At 44.3% G+C, this 24,912-nt stretch overlaps 1 protein-coding gene and 1 long non-coding RNA gene across 3 annotated transcripts in view; both read right to left on the minus strand.

The window, feature by feature from the left end:
- Positions 1–1,990, minus strand: part of LOC137208076 (serine/threonine-protein phosphatase 4 regulatory subunit 1-like) — a 39,303-nt gene extending 37,313 nt beyond the window's left edge. The window contains 2 exon segments of the mRNA XM_067708527.1: positions 665–807; positions 1,834–1,990. Coding sequence (XP_067564628.1) covers positions 665–807; positions 1,834–1,990 — 300 coding nt within the window.
- Positions 1,991–16,357: 14,367 nt separating this feature from the next.
- LOC137208111 (uncharacterized) lies at positions 16,358–24,824 on the minus strand. Of its 2 annotated transcripts, XR_010935464.1 has the most exons (5): positions 24,769–24,824; positions 24,583–24,627; positions 21,438–21,583; positions 19,396–19,592; positions 16,358–16,735 (listed from the first exon to the last, which is right to left on the minus strand). It is a non-coding gene; the product is annotated as an uncharacterized lncRNA (long non-coding RNA). The 2 variants fall into 2 exon arrangements; XR_010935463.1 differs by lacking the exon at positions 21,438–21,583 and having other exon boundaries at positions 24,769–24,792.
- Between the last annotated feature and the right edge of the window lie 88 nt (positions 24,825–24,912).

The following is a 24,912-nucleotide window of genomic DNA, read 5'->3' on the forward strand; positions in this document are numbered from 1 at the left end:
TGACCTAGTTTCCTCAACAAATACACAGCAGCGGAGGAAGAACTGTTACAAATTAAAGGGGATTTAAAAGACACATCAATCGAATACAATGTGTAGACCTTGTGCGTATTCTGATTTGAACAGACTATCTGCAAAAAGCAGATTTATGACAAAACTGGGAAAATTTGAACAGTCGCTAGATGTTAGATGATATTAAGGACCTACTGATAGTTTTTATACTTGTGATAATGGTACTGTCGCTATGGGGATTTTTTAAGTGTCTGGATTTCTTGGGAGCAATACTAAAGCATTTACAGTTGAAATGTCTGGGAAATGCTTTTATCTGGGTTGGATTTATCTGGGTAAGATAAATGAAAAACGACTGGTCAAGTGTTAATGATAGTTGGAGCTGGGTGGAGAGTACACGGGCATTCATTTTAATACTCTCGCCACGGCTAGGTGCGTTTGAAAATTTACATAGTAAAAAGTGGGGAAAAAAAAGAAATATGATAATAAGAATGCGTGCCATCTACCTTCCTATGTGATTAAAGAAACTGGGCACAAAGGGACCTTTCATTCTTGAGTCACTTAACTCTAAGCAGCTGTTTTCTGAATTATGAATATCAGCGAAAATAAGACGAAAGAGAATTTGCTACAAAGACCTTAAGGTTATAATTTTTCACACCTGGTTGTTTGGATCTGCGAGGCACCGCACCACGATGGGTATGAGATGTTCAGAGAGCACCACTGGAAAATCAGACCTGTTTTCTTGTAGAAAAATGGCAATAGGAGGAATCTGTTCCAGCAGCTCAGCCCGCACTGTGGGCTCTGCAGCAATAAAAAAATGAGACAAAGAATTATATAAGAATAAGCCAAGCATCTTATATAGTATATATTGACAGTTTCTAGCTTTTCTTACTAAAATACTTCATCAAGGAAATTAGACAAATGCAGGTTAAAAAATCATTTCCCATTTAGAGTATTTATGCTACAGACAAGCTTAAAAAGCTTATAAGCTACACGGCAATACAAAAACATAAAAAGCTGATAAGCTATACGGCAATACAAAAACATAAAAAGAAGAGAGAATGACAACTCTATTATAACAAGCCATATATAAATCAAGGAGGGGGCAAGACATCTGCATGCCGGGCCAGCGTCCAAAACCCATTACAACTAACGGCATATATGCGAGACCTATGGGCTGTGCTTATTCAAATTCCAGCCAGAAAGTATACGTTACAAATAATTCTTTCATAAATGCACTCCCCCACAATCCACGCACCCCAATTGTTTCTAAGGCAAAGCATTAAACGAAAGAGCGGCTCTAGCTCCAATACACCACATTAAATTTCACACGAGTATATAATTGCTTCAGCACCGTAAACGGTGACTCACTTACAAAGAGAATCCATTTAAGGGCTCAAAACATCCACTCGAGCCTTTTTAAAAGCGTTGTGTCATGCTCATATGAATATTTTAAACTAATATGGGAGCTATATGGAAGGGTTTATTTTTCTATTTTCGGTTAAAATGATCAAAATCTAAAGCAAGCCAATCAGCTATCACAGCTTATATACAATTTCTTGGAAATGTACAACTTAAAAATACAAGCGGGCTTCCCTGGTGGCGCAGTGGTTGAGAGCCCGCCTGCTGATGCAGGGGACGCAGGTTCGTGCCCTGGTCCGGGAAGATCCCACATGCCGCGGAGCGGCTGGGCCCGTGCACCATGGCCACAGAGCCTGCGCGTCTGGAGCCTGTGCTCCGCAACAGGAGAGGCCACAGCAGTGAGAGGCCCGCGTAGAAATAAATAAATAAATAAATAAAATAAAAGTATACAATCCTTGTACAAACCTGCATCTTCTGACAATCTGACCACGATCTCCATTACCGTTATGAAGTCTTCTTCATTGTTACTGAAGTCCCGGAAGATATCAAGCAGCCCTCTGGCAATAATCTGACTGTGGAAGCGAGAAAGGATCCATACAGTTATGTGTGCTAATTCCGGCATGTGCTACGAGCAGGTAATACAATCATGGGGGAAAGGAAAGTCAGCCACCTCCGTCCAGAGGGAGAAGACACGGTCAAGCAACATGCAAAGGTGGTCAACATCCTATAAGACGAGGACCCACATCCTCCAGTCTGGCAGTCACTGGAGGTGGAAACTGTCCACCTGCACAAAAGAACACCTTTTTCTCCTTTTCTGACTGATTCTTCAGGCCTAGATAGACTTGGAAAAGAGATCCCATAACAGCGGGAGGGAATTAAGTGACCAATACAAAATGCAGAAGGAAAAGGTCCAAAGGGACATCCGATGGCCATCTCAATCTCGAATGGCCTCTACCCTCTAGGTGTCAGTAGCAGCCCCCTGGCTGCCCCCTCCCCATGATGTGACAATCAAAAATGCCTCTATATATTGCCAAGTGTCCGCTGGGGCCAAATCACCCCTGGTTGAGAACCACTGCATTAAAGGATGCTGGGCAAAAGGCATAAAGGAACTCTCTGTACCATCTTTACAGCAATTCTGTAAATCTGAAGTTACTGCAAAATAAGGTTCAAAGACAAAACAAAACACAAAGACCAAAAAAAGCCACAATGGGGTAACACGACCCCCACTAGAAGAACGAAAATTATAATAACAATACCTAGTGCTGATAAAGACATGGAGCAACAGGAATTCACAGATTCTGCTCGTGGGAATGCAAAGTAGCACAACTGCTACTCGGAAAACAATTGGACAGCTTCTCAAAAAGTTAAATGTACGCTTGTCATGCAACGCAGCAACTCCCTCTTAGGTATGTACCCAAATGAAATAAAAACGTATGTCCACACAAAGACTTGTACACAAAGGTTCATATTAGCATCATTCATAATAGCCACAAGATGGAAAACATCTCAGTGTCTGTCAATTGGGGAATGCACAAACAAAACACAGAATATCCATACAGTGGACTATGACTCAGCAACAAAAAGGAGAGAACTGCTGGTAACAACAGGGAGGAATTCCAAACGCATTTTGCTAAGTCAAAGAAGCCAGCAGAAAGGACTACATACCACATGAGTCCATTTACAGGAAATTCTTAAAAAGGCAAAACCTTAGCATCAAAAAACAGATCAGTAGTTGCCTGGGCCAGCGGTGGTGAGAGAGGGGGAGACTGACTGCAAAGAGGCAAACAAGGAAACAAGGGGCTGATGGAAATGTTCAAACTTGACCATGGAGATGACTGCATGAGTGCCTGCATTTACCCCAAATTCACCTCACTGGACGCTCTAAGTGGGTGGATTTTACTGCATGAAAAGTATGCCTTGATAAAGGTGTTTGTTTCAAAGACACTGATGAGGGGAAAAGTCAATGGGATCAACAGTGGCTAACGGTGGCCTGGAGGCCTTGGTGTGCCCGCAAAGAGGGACTGGCGTTCCTGATGGGTGTCTTGGAGCAAATGGAAAGGAGCCTCTGTCTGCCTCTGTCTGCTCCTCTGGGTACCTGACAATCTAGAAATAATACACGTCTCTGTGTCATTTCTGGCCAAGCATCGGGAGAAGAGCTGAGGTCGAAAACCCACCTTGATTTTCAGAAAAAGATGACTAGAAGTGTGTGGAATTCAAAGAGGCATCTTTTGGCCCAGCATACTACGGGAAGAAATCCATCAGCCCGAGCCTGCCCGTGGAGAGACTTATACCACCCCTGGGATGAAAGGTCGAGGTCTGGCAGCCAGGAGGTTTGGGGAAGCCGGAACAGACACTATGAAGTCCCTGATTACAGTTCACTGGACCACATTCACGGCAGCCTCCCGGGGGAAATCAAGCAACTAAGATCCCCAGTCTGCTTGTAGGGCCATAGAACGGATAGACAGAACTGCATGCAGCCTCAAGTGGTCACAGGAGGCCTGCCCTCTTCAGGAGGGCAAGGGAAGGGGTAAGAGAGGGCCCTGAAGCAGGGGCACATCCACCGCTGTGAATTCAGAGCGCGAGAGAGCTAAGGACGCAAACAGGCCGGGGCTTTGGCACCAACACTTCAGCTGCTTCATGTTGGAACGGCCTGGCGAGGCCACGGCGGATGAGCAGAGTCCAGAAGCATCAGAGTCGATACTGCTGTCAGCTGTGCTAATGACATGAAAGAACAGTGGACAACTGTGCACCTCAGGGAAGTGTGAGGAAGCTTAAATGAGATCGCGAGATCGTGCACGGGAAGCTCAGAGCATGGCACCTGGCACACGATGAGTCCTCTAGTGCATCAGCCATCAACCATATTACGATATAAGCAAAGAATTGCAATCAAAATGTCTATCAGAAGAGGGAAGCTAAAATAAATTGTGATGTAGCTATACACTGGCATACCATACAAGCATTTTTACAGGTACCTAGAGAAATGCACTGAGTTAGAAAGCTGCCCATGATACATGAAATGAAAGAACAAGAGGAAGAATTTTACATACAGTATGAACCCATTTCTTAACAAAATTATGCTTTTGCATATGTGTGCAATACATGTACATATAAACACACTCATATATACGTACACTCATTTAGGAAACGTGTGGAAGGATATATACACTGAACGGCTCATGGGTACTATCTAAGATTATAGTGCGGAAGGGAGGGAGACTCTCACTATTTAACTCCTGAAACTGCTACATTTCAAAGAGCATGTATTATTTCTGCGAATTTTTTTTAAACATAAAGAAAGAGGATGGCTTGATTTCACATGGCATGTTCCCTGGAAATGTCACCACGGAAGGAACCCTTGGCGTCTCTGTCCCTCCTTTCCCTCACCCACTTGTGCAGTTATGATCATGAGTTTAGCCCCACTGGCTCTGGACTAGGGGCAGGAAGCCGGGGGTGCAGAGACCAGCAAGTTCCAGGTCCCGCTCTGAAGGAGCTCACAGTCGAGGCCTGTAAGGAGGCAGGAAAATCGATGATGACCAACAGTGATGCGATTCTAAAGACGGAGAAGAAGGACGTGGAGGAATGAGGCAGGGAGACGAGCGTGCGGATGAGCAGGTGTTGGGTAGGGAGACGCGGAGGGGTGAGGTCATTGGCCGCCGACGTGGGAACAGTCAGACGAGGACTTGAAAATAAGCCTGATTCACGTGCTGCAGGTCACTGGAAGAGCTGGGCATGCTGGGGCAGTCAGGTAACACGGGGGCTCTCTGTGCTTCCTGCTCAGTTTTTCTGCAAACCTAAAACTGCTCACACAAATGAAGTCTGTTAATTAAAGTGAAATAAAAACCTCCCAACAAACGAAAGCTGTGAGAATTCATTGACAGTGGTCTTGTGCTAACAAGAATTGTTAAAGGAAGTTCTTGAGGCAAAAGGATATCTGACAGAAATGGACAGTTTACAAAAAGAACTAAAAAGCACAAAAATGGTAAAAATGATAGCAAATATAAAAAATATTTTTCACGGGCTTCCCTGGTGGCGTAGTGGTTGAGAGTCTGCCTGCCGATGCAGGGGACACAGGTTCGTGCCCCGGTCCGGGAAGATCCCACATGCCGTGGAGCAGCTGGGCCCGTGAGCCATGGCCGCTGAGCCTGCGCGTCCAGAGCCGGTGCTCCGCAACGGGAGAGGTCCGCGTACCGCCAAAAAAATATATATGTATGTGTGTGTGTATATATATATACATATATATACATATATATTTTTTTCTCATTTTAGTTGCTTTAGAAAGATAGTTGACTATCTGAAGCAAATATAGTAACAAGGTATTGTAGGGTTTGTAACTTGTGCAGAGGTAAAATGTAGGAAGACGATGGGGGCGAGGAAACAGAAGTCCACTGCTGTGAGGTTCTCATACTGAATCCTGCACTGCATGAAGAGTGGAGTAATTTTATTTGAACAGTTGGAATAAGCTAAAGGAATATACTATAATCTCTAGAACAACCAATAAAAAATTTTAAAAGAGGTATAACTAATAAGTCAATAGTGGAGATTAACTGGAATTATTAAAAAAACTCATTCGAGGGCTTCCCTGGTGGCGCAGTGGTTGAGAGTCCGCCTGCCGATGCAGGGGACGCGGGTTCGTGCCCCGGTCCGGGAAGATCCCACGTGCCGCAGAGCGGCTGGGCCCGTGAGCCATGGCCGCTGAGCCTGCGCGTCCGGAGCCTGTGCTCCGCAACGGGAGAGGCCACAACAGTGAGAGGCCCGCGTACCGCAAAAAGAAAAAGCAAAACTCATTCGACTTTTCTTAAAAAGGCAGGAAAAGAGGAAACTACCAGGAAGAATTGAGACAAACAGAAAACAAAGTGCAAGACAGTAGATTTAAACTGAACCATATCAATAGTAACAAATGTAAATGAGCTAAACATTCAAATTAAAAGGCAGATTGTTAAACTGGATAAGAAAGCAAGACCCAACTATGTGCTTTCTACAATAACCAGGCTTTAAATATAAGACACAGGAAGGTTAAAAACAAAAGTATAGGCAGAAATATACCATACAAACACTAATCAAGAGAAAGCGGGAGTATATATATTAATATTAAACATAGTAAGCTTCAGAAAAAGGAATATGACTAGAGATAAAGAGGGACATTGCACACTGATCAAGAGATCAATTTGTTCAAGAACACAGGGCAATACTAAGGGTGTACACACCCAAGAGCACAGCTTCCAAACACACAAAATGAAAACTGTTAGAACTGAAAGAAAAACAGATCAATCCATGATTATAGTCACAGATTCCAACATTCCTCTCTCAGTAATCGACAGAACAAGAAGACAGAAAATAAATAGGAATAGACAAGACCTGAATAATGTTTTCAAACAACTTTCCCAGTTGACATTGATAGGCTACTCTACCCAAAAACGTTGGGATGCACGTTCTTTTCAAGCGCACGTGAAACATGCCACAAGTTAGAGTAGATTTCTGAGCCGTAAAACAAATCTCAGCGACTTGTAAAGAAGAGAAATAACACGAAGTACGTCCTCTGACCACAGAAGCCTTAAACTAAGAATCAAGTAACAGAAAGATACCTGAAAAATCTTCAAGTATTTCTAAATTAATCAATATACTTCTAAATAACTCATTGGTCAAAGGAGAAATCATTATGGATGTTAAAAATACTCTATACTAAAAGGTAATGAAAATATTGCCTATCAGAACTTGAGGATGCAACTAATATAATATTTAAGTATTTATAATACTTAATATAGTACTTAATAGCAACCTTAAAATGTAAAATGCAGATGTTATAAAGGAAAGGCCAAGAAAGTAAAATGTTGAGCATTCCTCACAAGAAGTAAGAAAAAGAACAGCAATTAAATTCCCCCCCCCAAAAAAAACTCCAAGGAAGAAAATAATACAGATTAGAGCAAAAATTACTGAACTAGAAAATGAACATATAACAGAGGAATTCAAAGACAAAACTTGATTCTTCAAAATAACTAATAAAATTGATAATCCTCTGGTTAGAATCATCTAGGGAAAAAAAAGAGAAAAGGCAACGAGAGCCAACAACAGGATGGAAAATGGGGCCGTGCCACAGATTCCACAGACACTTGCCAACAGACAATGAAATAACAGGTCTAAGCGGTGATTATTTGTGACCATTAAAATCATTAGAAGAAAGGTTGGTAAGGAATTTTGTAGTGAAAGAATCGAACACCTGCGCCCACTGCTCAATACTAACATCTCGGCCAGATCTTGCCTCCTGATGTTTTGTAATAAAAAGTACACATGACAACATATGAAGTATTGTTTAAAAGAAAATTGAAGCAGAATCTAATCAAGTCTCCAAGTTTAATTTTCAGTTTACAGAAAATACAGAGAACAAAGGAACACATGAAATTATACCATGAGAATAATGACCACCAAATCCAGAATGTGGAAAATTCTACAAGACTAATGACCCCTTCAAGAGGGACTTCCGTGGTGGCGCAGTGGTTAAGAATCTGCCTGCCAGGGCTTCCCTGGTGGCACAATGGTTGAGAGTCCACCTGTCGATGCAGGGGACACGGGTTCGTGCCCCGGTCCGGGAAGATCCCACATGCCGCAGAGCGGCTGGGCCCGTGAGCCATGGCCGCTGAGACTGTGCGTCCAGAGCCTGTGCTCCGCAACGGGAGAGGCCACCACAGTGAGAGGCCCGCGTACCGCAAAAAAAAAAAAAAAAAAAAAACTCTGCTTATCAGAGACCTAAAGAACTTAGCAATTCATTCTACAAAAGAATAATTGTTATTAGAGAACATTAATGATTCTACTACACTAACTATATACATGGAAATAAAAGCCATAAGCCATAAAATATTGGATAATAACTAAACTTTATTGGTTACTTCCTATAGGCCAGGAACTGTGCTAAGAGCTTTCTGTATAGCAGTAGTTCACTAAACCCTGACAATAACCATATTAGCCCATGTTTCCGTTAAGGGAATTGAAGCTCAGAGAGGTTAAGAAGGTTGCCGAAGGTCACGCAGCTACAGAGTGGCAGAGTCAGAATCTGAACGCAAACAGTCGGACTCTAGATGTTGCACTATGCTGTCCTGCCAGAAAGGAAACCGATATTTTAATATTAATTTTCAAAGAAATCCCTCCCTCCTCCCTGCCCGGGATTCAGCCACAGTGGCGTTCCCTTAGTTCTTCAAACACACCAAAAGCCTTCATCTCGATGATTTTGCACGTGCTGTTCCCACTGCCTGGGACACTATCACTCCTTAATCGCTACGCCCTACCCCAGCCTGGGTGTCACTGTCCAAAAGAGCCTTTCCCTGACTTTGCAGAAAGGCCAGTCCCTGGCTACAGCCTCTCCTGGAGCTGTGGCTCTCCCGTCCTGACGCCGCCACAGAGATGCTGGCACCAGCTTTTGTGGCTGCTCGTGTCTGTCTCCCAGCAGCTCTGCCGGCTCCACGGAGGGGCTGTAACCCCAGCACCCAGTATAATACCTGACAAGTAACAGGTGCTCAATAAAAAGTAGTGCCGTGAAGGAACACCAAAAGAAACCTAAATGAATGAAAATACTGAATTTTTTTTTAAAAAAAGAATGTTGTAATATAAAATCATAAAGAAGCAAGAAGGAACCTTAGCACATTCCTTGATAAATTCCCTCACTTTATATTCAGAGCCCCCAAAGCCAGCAGCAAAAACTGCAATTCTTAGAACCTAAATGTTCTGCATTCCGGCCCAGCGCTCTTTCAAGAGATGTGCAGAAAGACCTACTGAGATGAAGGCTGAAAGCACAACAAAGCCAAAGGCAAGGGTTGTGGCCTCCGAGGCAACTGAAGGAAGGCGAGAGAGACTTCCGTTTCCAGCCGAGAAGGTAAAAGACCTGCAAGGTTTACACAACTAGAAAACCAGGAAAAATATCAATATGTACACTGTATGTGCACATCAATATGTACCCTGAGATAACGGCTAACAATTGTCCAGAATATAAAAGATGAGTATTCAATGTGAAGACGTACAAATCCTGAACTGTATGATTAATAACAAATCCATACTTAGAAGCACTGTAGAACACCAATGGCAAAGGAAAGCATCTAAAGAAAATGAAGAAAAATTAAAGATTAAATCCCAGACCTCGCACTTAAAAGACGTCAGAGGCATAATGTATGAGTTGAAATAGCTGGTTCTGAAATCCAGCTCTGCCTCTTAGAAGGTACACCCCAGGTAAATACCTCACCTCTCTGATTCTCAGTTTCCCACTCTAGTAAAATGGATGCCTACCTCAGGTGACTGTTGCAGGGTAGGTTACATGACAGTAGATGGACACACAGATGTAGTTATGCAGCATGCGACACACGTAAGCGCTTTAGAAATGTCAGCTGCTGCTGTTCTTATGGCTAAGCCACTGAGCGCATTACGTCACTCGTATTGTTTATGCTTCTACCCCCCAGAGTTCAGGGTAACCACAGCAACTAGAATGTGTGTTGCTGGGTGGGTGGGGGGGGGAATATGAGGGGAAGCCCTTGTATTAAACTCAGCCCAAACTCTGGCTTGACCCCTAAACCATGCCCCTGTGTGGTAAACTCCAGCATAGCTGAGGCTAGGAGAACTGAAATGAGATTTGGGGTGCTGTCCACTACAGGAGAGACAGTGGGAACAGCTGGACTTCAATTTAAATGCCTACTGAAATAAAACAAAACAGAACAAAGAAATCAACACTCTCTGGAGGCATATAGCAGAATTCAGAGATTTTTACAGCACATAATATTCACTATATCCAGGTTACACTCCAAAATTACTCAGTAAACATAGAAACAGAAAACTTGAACTAGCTAAAAGAGAAAACGTCAAAGCATATAGGAAGGATCAAAATTTTAGAATCACAGACAAGGATTTTAAAACAACTATTATAAAATGCCTACGGATATAAAAGAAAATATGCCTATAATGAGTGAAAAGATAAGAAATCTCAGCAAAGAAATGTTAACTATAAAAAGACACGAAATAAAAATTCTAAAATTGAAATAATACCTGAAATTTAAAAATTCACTGAGCGGACTTAACAGAATGGAGATGACAAAACAATGGCCAAAAACTCCCCAAACTCGGTGAAAGAAACAAATATATAAAATCAAGGGTCTCAGCAAACCTCAAGGAGATAAATACAATTGGCCCTTGAACCACACCGGGGTTAATCCAAGTATAACTTATAGTCTGTCCCCCAAATGCGTGGTTCCTTTGCAGCCACAGATCCAACCAGCCACAGACCATGTGGCACGGAAGCATTTCTTACTGAAAAAACACCTGTATATAAGTGGGCCTGCACAGTTCAAGTCCAAGTTCTTCAAGAGTCAACGGTACACAGAAAACCACACTTAGACACATCACAGTCAAACCGCTGATAACCAAAGAGAATCTTGAAAGCAGCAAAGAAAAACAAAAATTACGTACAAGGAGTAATGATTTGAATGTCCCCTGACTCCTCACCAGAAATAGTGGAAGCAGAAGACCGTGGAAGCACACCTTTAAAGGACTGAAAGAAATAATGTCAATCCAGAACTTGACATCCAGTGAAATATCTTTCAGGAAGAAAGATGAATGAAAGACACTGTCAGACTAAAAAGGAACCAAAAAAGCACACACACTAAGAATTTATTTTTTAACACACCCTTTTAAACATTGCCAGCAAATGTGGACTGAAAGAAATGAAGTCCTACAGGCTGAAGAGGAGTGGTACCACCTGGAAACTTTACCTTCGAAAGGAATCAAAAGCATTGGAAACAGTAAATATGTGGGTAAATGTTTTAAAAACTATTTTTCCTCCTGATTTCTTCAAAATACACACAATGGTTTAAAGCAATACAAATCAAAACTTATAACTTCGTATTGGAGAATTTATAACACGTAGATGTACTATGCAATAAAAACGGCAACATAAAGTAGGAGGGTAAGAAATGGAACTATACAGTTGTCAGTTTTCAACATCTTACGTAAAGTGGTGCATTATTAACTCTAAGTAGACTGCTTCTGTCTCCACGGCTAGACTTGGAGGCCCTTACGCCCTGGGATCACATAATGCCTGGTACATAGCCTACACTTAATACATAGCAGTTTCTATAGAAGTCAGTCTCCCAAGACTTTGACTACCTGGATTCAATTCATGAGAGTCTAACAGCCCCTGAGAAGCTGAGAAAATCTAGCTTCCACCAAAAGAAACATGAGGTGCAGCAACTAGCCTAAAGCCACCTGGAGCCGCACGCACAGCGAGTTATCAAGAAACCAAGACATTAATTCATTCGTCTCTGCTTGCAAAAATGAGAGGTCTTAGTTTCAGGACAGAACGCAGGTCAAAACTGTCACATAACTGCTACGATAAAATGAATACATTGCAACATCCAATACAAAGCGCATCAGTTCCTCAGAAGTATTCCACCATCCTAACGATGAATATAGTAGAATTAAATTGTGGTGATTCATATTAAGTAGGTAAAGAGGGACAGAGGGAAGAAAGACGTGTAAAATTCACTGGAAATAGTAAGAAATCTGAATTACAGGGATTTTTGTTTTAAGAAGTGGAATTACAGTTTTCGTCCTGTACAGAACAAAGAACCAGGTTATCACACGGCTACCTCCCTGGGAGAGTTCTGCATTAATAGACCGCTGGTGGCCAATCAGAGCCAAAGAGGACCGGCCTCCTTTACATCCCTGGTTGGTCACACACTCTCCAGCTGCAGCTCTGACCTCACCAGCGAGTCTGCAAATGCATAGCCGTCGCCTGGCCTCACGATGGACGGCTCAGGACGGCACGTCCCCCAGCGTGGCACAGGGAAGGGACGTTAAATATCACTAAACCACACAGTGGGAAAGTTATTCTCTTCTCAATTCTCTGATTAATCAAAGAAAGTTTCATTTCGACTAGTGTGTCTTCCAACACTTCCCTAAAACTGGTTCATCTTCCTTCCGAACACAGAGCAGGGCTCACACTCAGAATCCTTAGCAGACAACCGTGTCTACCTAGAATTTTATCATGTGGTTTTACTTTTGTCTTATGATATTTTGGTTGAGTTTCACGTTGAGCAATTCATACAAGTTCCCCAAAATGTGTTTCAATAAAAGAAATTATTTGATACAAAGAAAAATACAGGTGGTATATAGATACAGCACAAATAGGAAAAGCGGTACACAAACGACAGACTTCTGAAAAATACTGGATTGGTATAATCCAAGGATAATATTCCCCACTAAGAGCATCACATTCATATGTGAATAATAGTGTCTTTTACTCCAAGTTCCAAATGCAGGTAAACGCTGTCCTTTGTGTGGATCAACATCCTGGCCCCTTTCAAAATCCTACTTGAATCCAAATTGATGAGATTATCAGTCAGACTATTACTATTTACTTGTAAATGACGTATTAAGTTTTTTGAACTACTCCATAAAAGCACCAGCGTTTACTAAAATGTACATGCAAGGCAGATTTGGAATCCCTTGCCACAAAGCGAATGAAGACAGCCAGCATCAACGTCAACTCTTCAACGTCAACTCTGACAGTATTCTAACTGGATACCGTGATTAATAACCTCTTCCCCTGACATTTTAACGTTGGTTTTTTTTTTTTATTAAGTCTTCAAAGACAAACTAAATCAATCAGCAGCTGATGAACTATATAATAACAGAGCAGGGTTACTCAGCCTCAGCATGATTGGCCCTTGAACCACATTCTAACGGCCCGATGCAGGGCTTGTTCTGTGCATTACAGGACATTCCGCAGCCTTCCTGGCCTCAACTCACTAGATGCCAGGAGCATCCTCTCCCCACTTTGTGAAAATCAAAAACGTCTCCAGACACTGCCACAGGTCCCCAGTTGAGAACCACTGTGAAGATAAAAGCTAGGTGTTACCTGAGCAGCCCCTGGTGAGTGGATGGTCCCATAAGGGAAGGGGCTTCATGTCAGCAGGAATGACCTGGCCCCCTTTGGCCTCTCTGACCTCATCTCCCACCCCTGCCCTCTCCTCCATCCACGCAGCTCCTTGCTGTTTCCCCATGACCCCAGTCACTTCCCTGGCTGAGGGGTGTCACACAGCCCAGCACTTCCCTCTGCCGAGAACTCTGCTCCCCAAGATGTCCTCTTTGATAACTTCCTTCTTCTCAGTAAAAGCTTTGCTCACTCATCCTCTCAGTGAGGTCCACCCTGACCACCTGATTTTGAAATTGCATGCCTCCCATCTACACTCCACCGTACCCTGATCTACTTTTCTATTTTTCCGGAGAATGTATCAGCTTCTGACACACAGAACGTTTTCTTCCCACGTCTACTGTTTATCAGCTGGGTCCACCCCCCAATCCTCCACCATCGCACCCAGGGCAAAAATCTTTTACTGACTCCTTGATATGCCTGGTGCACAGCAGGCTATCAGTAAGAGCTGCTGAATGAATGAATGAATGAATGGTAAAGATCTGTCAGGCTAGGGGCTTCCCTGGTGGCGCAGTGGTTGAGAGTCCGCCTGCTGATGCAGGGGACACGAGTTCGTGCCCCGGTCTGGGAGGATCCCACATGCCGCGGAGCAGCTAGGCCCGTGAGCCATGGCCGCTGGGCCTGCGCGTCCGGAGCCTGTGCTCCGCAGCGGGAGAGGCCACAGCGGTGAGAGGCCCGCGTACCACACACACACAAAAAAAGATCTGTCAGGCTAGCTTGCTGCGCCTCCTGGCAGTGGCAGCAACACATAAAATAACTCCTGCTCTCAGAAAGAATTATCTAGAATTTACATTTCTAGCCACTGCTAAGAGGGCGAACAGGCAACTATTCACGGAATAAGGAACCACGGTCTGTGGACACGGTGATATCAGGAGCAGTCGATTATCCACAAGTCCAGGTCATCCACACACATCAGGAATCTTAAGCATTCAAGCTAGAAATGAAACATGAAGTAGGGTATGAATAATGCCTTGTTCAAATTTTTTCATTATATTTTCCTACATTTGAAAAAAAAAAGTTACCTACTCCACTCAAGAAGGCTTAATATAATACAGAAAAGCAAAGCCTTCTTAAGAAAATAATCTCTAATACCTTCAAGCCTTCTTGGCTCACTTAAAATACTTTAAAAACAACACTGATCCTGATCGGCTTCACTTGCTGCCTCCGCGATGACGGACTTTTGGCGGCAGCTGTTTTCTATGTTTCTGCCACGTGTGAGCTTCATTGGCAAGTTTGCACAGGACATCACTGACCCTTTACCAAAAATGACTAATAATTTAAACCTAACAAAGACCAGCAAGGGAAAGGCTGAGAAGTGCGATTTGACTTGCAGGGGTAGGGGCCCCTCCTGCCACACCTTCTGCTCAGCACCCTGTCCCCAGCTGCACACCCACGTGTCCACGTGTTCCCTGAACCGTAGGGTCCACGTCCCCATGGCCCTGGTGCATCTCAGGCAGCAGCTATGGCTGCTGCCTACCCTCCAGGGGGATGGTCCAAGTTAAAAAAGCCAGCTAACCAGCTAAGAGATATAAAGCTCACCTCCATCCAACCCAAACCAGAGGGTCCTGAAGCAGGAGCCTTAAGCTCACCCAACCGAAGATGAGGCTGGCTCTACTTCAATGAGATACTGATCAGTTTACAAAGTACAACAGAATTATTATCCTTTGACTCTGATGCTAGGTGACTAAGTAAAAAACAGGCGAACAAACAAAAACCTCCTCCCTCATTAAATGTGTTTCTGGAAGCTACAACCGTGGGGGAATAAACGTTTTTCCCTTTCCCAGATCCTCCTCAACACTAACTGGTTACTCAGGGGTTATCTACCAAACATCATGCACACTGTCAGTAGAGTCATCATTTAAAACAGGCGTTGGGGGGGGGGGGGGGGGCTTCCCTGGTGGCACAGTGGTTAAGAATCCACCTGCCAATGCAGGGGACATGGGTTCGAGCCCTGGTCCGGGAAGATCCCACATGCTGCGGAGCAACGAAGCCTGTGCACCACAACTACTGAGCCTGCGCTCTAGAGCCCTCGAGCCACAACTACTGAGCCTGCAAGCCACAACTACTGAAGCCCGCGCGCCTAGAACCTGTGCTCTGCAACAAGAGAAGCCACCACAATGAGAAGCCCACTCACCGCAACTAGAGAAAGCCCGCGCACAGAAACAAAGACACAACACAGCCAAAAAATACATAAAAAAATAAAAAATAAATAAAACAGGCTGGGGCGCAAAACAAGTTGGGTGAGGTTGCTCTGGCAGAAACACACAGGAGACCCTGAGCACGCGCCTGTGTGTCAGTGCTCTTCACAAGACACCAATCTGTCTTAAACCAGCCTAAGTAGGAATTAACGCTTTAAGTATAATGTTAGGTGAATGTGCTTTACAGGTTCAAAGTACAATAGATACGATCTAATAAAAAGAGAGAAAGAAAAGAAATTTTCCAGGTCATTTTGCATCACAAAAAAGATCAGAAGATCTAGTACAAAAAACAGAAGGCGTGTTAACAGCAAGCGCATCTCAAACGTCCTCTCCCCACCCACCAGGGTTAATTTCAGGTGACAACAGTAAACCATAACTCAACATTCGACAGAGTACTGGCGGTTCAGAGATGACAAAGGCATGGTCCCCAGACTCCAAAAGCTCCCAAGGGAACAAAGATTTTCCCACACATAACAACCCACAATACCCCGGTGGCAAGAGCCATAGGGTACAGGTATAAACAAGACAGGGAGGAGACCAGCTCTGCTTGGAGGAGGAAGGAGGGGGTGGGAGATGCTTCCCTACAACAGCAGTGATATTTGAGCTGGGCCTTGAAGATCGAGTAGGAGTTTACCACACAGGAAGAGAGAGAGGATCTGGGAAAGGGAAAAAGAACATTCCAGAGGCAGGGAAGAACGCAGCAAAGGAAAGTGCACTGGCTGTCTGCTGCCTTTGGGGGGTTCGGGAAGCCAGAGATTTCTCACGAAGGCACCAAGCCCTAGCTGAGCAGCCACCCCAGAACTGGTCTGAAGTGGAAAGATGAGAAAAAATAAACACAATAAAACATGTCCAGTGAGATAACTTTATTGGCCCAGACATGAACAGAGGTAGAGACGGAGGCAGAATGTTAGAGCACGTCTATCCTGGCAAGCATTTTCATTAAGAATCCGTTCTCCAGGCATTCCCAATATTTACGATTCTCCATTCAACATGTCATCCTGTCACTATAACTCTGTGTGAGATACGCCACCCTGGGCCAGCCCAATTATCCATACGATCCAATATTCTGTCTCTAACACAGCACTGGGGGACGATGGTTGGGAGAAAACATGACAGATGTGACCCACTGTCTGTGTCCACTTCAATATGTTAGAAGATTGGTTGATGGTGGCTGAGAAGGAGTCCAGCCTTATTTGCAAAATGCGTACTTAAAAAAAAAGAGAGAGAGAGAAAACTGTATTAATGGAGAACTTATGTAATTGATAATTCTTAGCGCTTCTCATTAGCCACTCTTCGATGAACAATAACTAAGTCTCTGCAAGGCCTTATATGATTTGGGGGGAAACTAGAGTAAACCATCCATTAATGTATTATTTAAAGCGGCTTCATCCTTCTTGCTAACAGGCTTATAAATACTAATGCAGATTCTTAAACTGGGACTATTTCTAAAAGCTACACCAGACAAACCCAACCCATGAGAAAGATAAAGAACGTTCTTGCTTCTTCACTGACTTGGGGTGGGGGGGGGGCGCGGAAGGTGGAACTGACCCCTGCACACGGCAGGTCTTTGTTGACTTAACTAAATTTCAGTGGCAAGCTGCGCAGGCAAACTTTCTCTGTATAAATGCCATTCTCTAACAAGACCCACACTGATTTATTAGCTCCCGTATGAGCGGAGCCGTCCAGTGCATAACGTTTTGTATCACAAACCTTTGACGGCTACTGATGGTTATTACTAGCACTACGCAGTGGGCTGGCTGAAAAGACCGGCCCAGCTCACGAGCAGCCGTCCTTTCTATACCATGCATACATGGAAATTCCTCTTTGATTTGTGGCTTTAATCACGGCTTCCAAAACCCGTCATTATTTATGACTCTGACTTTTACACTGACGGTCAACGGGAAACACTGACTCGGGTCACCTGACAGGCGAGCACTCTGCAGCTCCAAGCCGCTCGTGGGCTCCACTGTGATATTATACATCTCAATTTTCCTGCCAACCCACCCAGCTGGGGACAGAGCTGGAGGAGCTGTGGGTGAGGGGGCCAGACTATACACAGTCTGATGGATGGAAGAGCGCTACTGAAAAATGCAGCAACTTCTCCACTCAGACTTGAGGCAGATTCGAAAAGGAAAAAAAGGTTGCAAAACAAAACCCACAGCCCCTGGGGTGAGTGTACGCGCATGGGAGGCTCTACTTTCCTACTGTTCAAAATATTTGAGACAATCAAGCAATACTGGCCAACATTATACCACTTTTCTATTGACCGCCTTGGCCAAACTGCCAGGAAGGTCGCCTTCCTCCTTCTGGAAAGAAGCAAACTCCTCCGCGGATGCACCGAGTTCCACGCCTGTCTTACACGGTCCAACCCCGCCATCACCCTCCCCTCCCGCTCTCTGCCATCTTCCCCTTTGCACAGACTCCTTCCCCCCATCCACGGTTATGCTCTCCCCTGTGCCTTGATCTTAAAAAGCAATTCTTATTTTTTTAACTGAAGTATGCCATTCACACAGAAAAGTACACAAAAAGTAAGTGTTCCACTTGACTAATTTTTTAACTGAACATGCGTGTGAAACCAGTCCTCAGCTCAAGAAAGACAATTTAACTGGCATCTCCAAAAGCCCCCCATGCTCCCTCCCACTTACTGCCTTACCCAAAGGGGACCACTCTCCTGCCTTCTACATCAGATCAGCTAGATGGCTGTGCTTGTTTCCATACTCTGTGCAAACAGAATCATCCAATCTCTACCCTTTTGTGTCTGGCTTCTTTCACCAACCACTATGTTTGTGAAGTTCATCCATATGTGTGTGACGCTGTAGATAATTCAGTCTTATAACTGCATAGTTTTCCATCGTGTGAACATAACCACCATTTATAATCCATTTTACTCACGATGGACATTTGGGTGGGTTCCAGTTTTCGACTATTAAGAATAGTGCAACTATGACCCTGTCTTTGTGAAAATATGTGTTCACGTTTTGTGGGCAAGTAACCAAGAGTGGAACGGTTGGGCCATCCAAATCCTTTTTCTTTTTTTTTTAAGGTTGTCAGAGTAGATACAAATAATGCAAAGATGTTCTGGGCTCTCTTATCCAGGAAGGAAAGCAACCCCTCCAGCTGCTTCTTCTCAAAAGGGTCTGTTTTCCTGGCTACACTGGGAGCTCCCAAGAACAGTGACCATTCCCCAAAATGCCCAATGGCCAGCCAGTGTCTGGAATACAGTGGGCGCTCGATGCATGGACTACAGACAACATATCCTCAACTTCCCGATGCCACTCATTCTGGCCCGGCTTCTGGCCCCTGGCTGCACTGGAAAAGTTCTCACTGAGGTCACTCACCCATTGCCCTCCTTGGCCTGACCCAACTCAACCGGCACCTCCCATCTGTGCCATCTCTACGCACACCTTCCCTCTAGGTGGGAGCAGCTCTGGGATGGAGCCCAGGGTTCTTCATCCCTCTATCCCCAGTGCCTCCCACAGGCTGGTGCCTGGGAGGAGCTGGAGAAACATCTGTTACATGGATGAATGACTTTCCAAACAGGGAAAGCAAGCACTTGCCCTCATCTCTTATTTTTTTCCTCATTAGGCTAAGTGATGTTTTGAAGCTCAAAACCACTTTCTCCTTCATTAGCTAGGTTTTGTTGCAAAATTTCTGCTTAAAAAAAAAATCTTCATTTGTGAGGTAGAAAGCCATATAAAACTCTCTTTTTAAACAGAGACAATTTCAGGGAATCTCTAATGTTCATCTGTTTGTCTCATAGGAAATGGAAAATACAGAACAACAAAACTAAAATGCATTAACAGTTATCAGCCGGGAAGCACAGTTGACTCGGCCCACACCATGCTGACTCTTTTGTTCCTTGCTCACCCTCATCCTGTTGGGAGGAGACAGGTACATGCTTTTAATCCCCAACACACGAACAGGAAAAAGGAGACGTGAAGGCTGAACAACTTGTCAAGGGCTCCTCAACAAAGCAGGGTCTGTGCCGGCAAAAGTCAGCTCTTCAAACTGAGCCCAGTGGGAAAGGCAGCCTTTCAGGTTGGCTCAGCTAATCAACAAGACTTCTGGGTGTGAACAGAATGAAATCAAGTTTCAGAGAAAGACAAATATATGATACCACTTATCTGTGGAATCTAAAAAAATGATACAAATGAACTTATTTACGTAACAGACTCACAGACTCACAGGCATAAAAAACAAACGTATGGTTACACCAAAGTGGAAAGTGGGGAGAGAGAAATTAAGAGCTTGGGATTAACATATATACACTACTAAATATAAAAGAGATAACCAACCAACAATGACCTACTGTAGAGCACAGGGAACTATACTCGATATCTTGTAATAACCTATAATGGAAAAAGAATCTGAAAAAAGAATATATATATAATAAATATATAATAAAAAGAATATAAATATACGTATATACAACTGAATCAGTTTGCTGTACACCTGAGCCTAACACGACATTGTAAATCAACTACAATTAAAAAAAAAAATCCCCCCCCCCAAAAAAGGAAAAAAAATGAAATCAAGTTTGATTTAGAACCGAGGGCCAAATTCAGCCCTGTGTTTATAAATAAAGTTTTATTAGCAAACAGCCATGTTCATTCATTTATGTGTATCTGTGAGTGCTACCAGGCTATAGTGGCAGACTTGAGTGGTTATAGCAGGGCTTCTGCCCAACAAAGTCTAAAACGTTTACTATCTGATCCTTTACAGAAAAAAAAAATTTGCCCATCTCTGACTCGGAGAATAGTCTGATGTCTGGATTTTGTTCTATTTCCCAACTATTAGCACATTCAAGTTCCTGTTCAAACTATTTCACTCAACAGGGAGGTCTTTACTTTAAAAAAAAAAAAGGACAATCTTTGATTTGAGTTTATATAATAGTTCAGAGAGAAGGTTCAATGGTTTGGTTTGGGGCTAAAATTAATCTATTTTCTCTGCTTGGCTGTGGTCCTCAAGCAGAACAGTTTTACAAACCTGGACTAAAGTGGGCAGGTGAAATGGAATGCATTCTGCTCTGGAGGATGTCTTTTATTCAAGCTTGAACATACACCACTCCTTCTAGCATTAAGATTCAAAGAGTCTATCTGTATCCCTCTGATTTAGCTAATCCCATTTTCAACAAAGGTCCAGATATTATTTGTTGGCACCTAGCTTTTCTCATCAACAGAAGTACACCTTCTTCCAACTTCTTTCATAGATACCTCAAAAACTAAACATTTGAAAAGAAATACACAGTCCCTCAAATACAAATAGATTCTCCAAGTCTGTCTTTTGAAGCTAAACGCATCTTACAATAACATGGCAGCTGACTTCAGAATTGAAATCCAGCTTTAAACTCTTCATGTAGATGTTTGATCATATATGAAACTTTCATCTCATTTTTAAAAACTTTCTATTAAGGAAATTTTCAAACACACGCAAAAATAGAATAGTATAATAAACCCCACACCCCTAGCAACCAGTTTCAACAAGTATAAACATTCTGCCAATTTTTCCCACTCATCCTTCTTCCCAACTTTTTGATGATTTATTGTTTGTTGCAGCATTTTCAAAGCAGACCTCGCACATTAAATCATTTCACCCATAAATGCTTATTTGTTTCTGTTAGATAAGGTCCTTCTCCTTTGAATAAAACTGTGACACCACTATCGCATCTGACAAAATTAATAATGATTCTTAATATAACCTAATACCCAGTCCAAGTTTAATTTCCCCCAACTGTCTCATTAATGTCTTTTTACAGCTGATTTGTTCAACTAAGGATCCAAATATGACCACATATTGTATTTTGTTGATAGGTCTCTTAGGTCTCTTTATATCTGCAACAGATTCCCCTCACTTTTTTTCCACCCACCACTGGCACACACTTAAATTCCAATTGGCCAAGCCAACCTTACCAGGAGTAATACCTCTTCAGCCTCCACCTGCTTTAAGCAACCCAGACGGTCACAGGACTTTAAGCCCCTGAGGCACAGACGCATCCAGCTCCACCTTCTATGTGCCATCCACCAGGACCACCGTGCCAGACCGTCCCACATACTTTCTGCTCTCAAGAGAAGGAATTTAGATTGCTTCAGCAAGCTAATTCACTAAAATTAAATCTTTTCTGTGCTGCAATGACCCGAAGACTCTGAATGATTTTAAGACAAGGCAGCCTTTCATTATGGCTTCGTTTTGAAGTTAGCCAATTTAATCAAGAGATCACAAAGTAAATCGGACAAGACTCGTCATCCATTATCACTACCAGTAATGACATTAATTGAACACCTAGATTATGGAGGACACTGGGTGATAAAAAAAGGACGACCTATGTTCCTGCCCAAAGTGACTTAGAGCCTAAATGGAGCGGTTATCCCATCGTTTAGACAAAAAATGCCCAAAAAGGACGACAGATGGAGAACCACCACAACCAACATCCATGCTCTTGCCATTAGCTTAAGAATATTTGTGAGGTCAATCTGTGTGATGGAATAAAAAAAGCAAGACTCAGAGGAACAGAGTTGGTTGCTAGTTCTATCACTTATGACCTGTGCCACACTGGATAAGTTAGTTAACCTCTCTGATTCTCAGTTTCATCATTTGTAAAACAGGAATAATCCCACCTACTTCACAGAGTAGCAGCCCTTAACACAGAATCAGAAAATCGTATACGAGTGCCTAGCAATAATGATGACGGTTAAAATAATAACAGTAATAAAATCATTGAATATAATACTCTATGCCAGGCACCGGGCTGAAATGTTTTATGTGTATTGTTTCATCTAATCCTCATATCAGTCCTATGAAGCATCTCCAATTCTTATGTCATTTTCCAGATGAAGAATGTGAACAGAGTGAGTGATCTACTCACACTGACTCAGCTAAAGGCTGGAAGTGGGCTACAGGACCTCAGGGTTCTTGCTATCAATCACAGCATAATGCCTCCCAAATACCACCCCAGTAAAGTGCAAAGGTGGGACCCAGGGCTGCATAAATTACTGGGGGGACAGGCCCTCCTATTACGGCTATTAATCTAACCAATTATATTGTAATTTCATAGGAACAGCACCCTGAAGCCCCCACCACTGCTCAAAAAAAGAAGCCCCAGGAGGCTCCCAGAGTTGCCCTGCCCATGGCATGGGTGTGTTCAGAGCCACGATGCTGGTTTTCTTCTTTGCTGGGACGAGCCTTCAGCCGTCTGCTGAAGAGTGTTTATGGCATTCTTGATCACAAGTCTCAGACACCCAATATCTGCACAAACAGGGCCAAAGGAAAATCAGAACTATTTTTTCCTATGTAATCTCTTCCTTTTTGAACACATATACAAAAAAGACAAAAGGAAGCTAGCTGCCAGAAAAGAGGGCCAAATGCCTCCCGTCACCACGCTGTGAGAAGCCCAAGCTAGCCAAGTGGAAGAAGCTCCTGGAAGAGAACTGAGGCCCTGACCTGCAGTCCCAGAAGATTCCTGGCCAAGAGCCACGTGAGGAAAGCCATTTTGGACCTTCTTATCTTCCCAGAGTTCACAGAGAACACACGAAGCTTCTGTATCACCCAGTCAAGGCACAGAATTGTTAGAAATAACAAAATGCTGTTGATTTAAGCCACTGAGTTTCGGGGTGGTTTGTTAGATAACTGATATAGCCAGAAATCAGCTTTTCCAGCCGGGCCAAATATCGAATCTGCGAATGAGAGGTGCCTTAACAGCAGCTACATTCCTTCCATTCGAAGATGCCCGCTGGCCGAAACATTCAGCTCTGTAAACCTGGGGCCAACACTGTACTTTGTCCCACAGTGTGACATAATTATGAATAGTGATCACAACAATAATAACGGCAGATAATATTTACCCAGCGTGTCCTATGTACAAGGCTTCACGCTAAACCTTTTATTATTTAACCTGCGCGGAAGCCTTTTGATGTGGACTTCTATTATGCCCATTCTACAGATGAGGCAATGAGGCTCCAAGTGGTACAGTGACTTGGCCAGGATCACACAGCCAGTAAACAGTGGCTCAGGACTTCACCCTCTGGCCATCTGGCTTCAGGACCCAAAAGCTCCTAAACACTGGCCCCTTCGAGTGTCATTCTACTCTAATGAAGTTGCCTCCTTCTAAAAGAAATAATGTGTATAAAGGGTTTAAACTGCGCCTGACCTATGGTGTTTTCTGTAAACACCAGTTCTTGTTAGTAGGAAACTTGTAGATGGGGAAGGGAAGCGCACAGTAAGCCCCCATTAATGTTGGCTATTGTGATGGTTTGTACAGGCCTCCTTCATGAGCAGGCAACCCGGCGTTTGGTAATTATCTGTTTACAACTCGGCTCTCTCCCTGGACTGTGAGCTCCCTGAGGGTCGTCACCGTTTCAGGTTCGAGTGTGTAGGTCCCGGGCTCCGCGCATGGCTGGCCCAGAACCAGCAGGTGCTCAAGAAATGTTTGTTGAACGGAAAGGAAATGCTTCAGTCACCACAAATGCGAACTTGCATTTCCAGGAACACCTTCCCCAGCCATCAGTCCTTAACGTGATTCTAAAGGAAAGAGCAGGAAGGGACAGGTGAAGGATACCCACCCAAGGGGCTCCCAGGGATGCGAACGGAGCTGGGCTTGTGGCCAGGACACTGAAGAAATCTGTGCGAGTCTGTGGCCAGCCACACGGGGAGCCGGACCTCCCAAACTCCCCAGCACTCTGTAAAGTCCCAGGGAAAAAAGTGGAGACCCTGGGTGGAAGCCCCCGACCCCCAAGGTGGCCACGCCTCCTCCCTCCCGGAATCACTAGGAGGAGGGCTTAGCCCTCCTGCCCCTCCCGGGCCGCCGCAGGAGAAGGAGGAGGAGGAAGAGAAAGAAAGTGACAGGAAGTCAGAAGTTTCCCAGCAACAAAAATCCTCCCCATCCTCGGCCGCCCCGCCCAGTGAGGAGGGACCGCCGCAAGTAATTAAGGCAGTTGGGGGTCCCGCTATTCTTGGCCCAACACGGAGAGCCCAGCCCGTAGGTCCCACCCCGCCTTTCGTGCACCCCGAACTCTATGAGAGGTTCCCAGGGAGGGACGGCACGCCCGAACTGTTACTTACAATCGTCTAAGTCATCCTGCAAGTCCACAAAGTACAGGGGGATCCCTGAAAACCAAGAGACACATAAGGAGTTACAAGGGGGCTGCGGCAGGCGGCCTCAGGGGCGGGCGGGGGTGGTCCCCGGGCCTCGAGGGGTGGTCCCGGCTTGGGGGAGGGGGGGCGCCCCGGGAGTCCGGCCCCACTCACCCGCCATCTTGGAATGGGCCTGGAGGCGGGGCCGGCGCGCGAGGGGCGGGGCCAGAGGGAGAGAGGCGGGGGTATCTGGCTTCGGATCCCGCCCCTCGTCTGCGGCCCCGCCCCCCGCCTCGAGCCTCGCGGCGCTAGCCGGCC

Source organism: Pseudorca crassidens, chromosome 15, assembly GCF_039906515.1.
Source record: "Pseudorca crassidens isolate mPseCra1 chromosome 15, mPseCra1.hap1, whole genome shotgun sequence".
Taxonomy (NCBI): Eukaryota; Metazoa; Chordata; class Mammalia; order Artiodactyla; family Delphinidae; genus Pseudorca; species Pseudorca crassidens.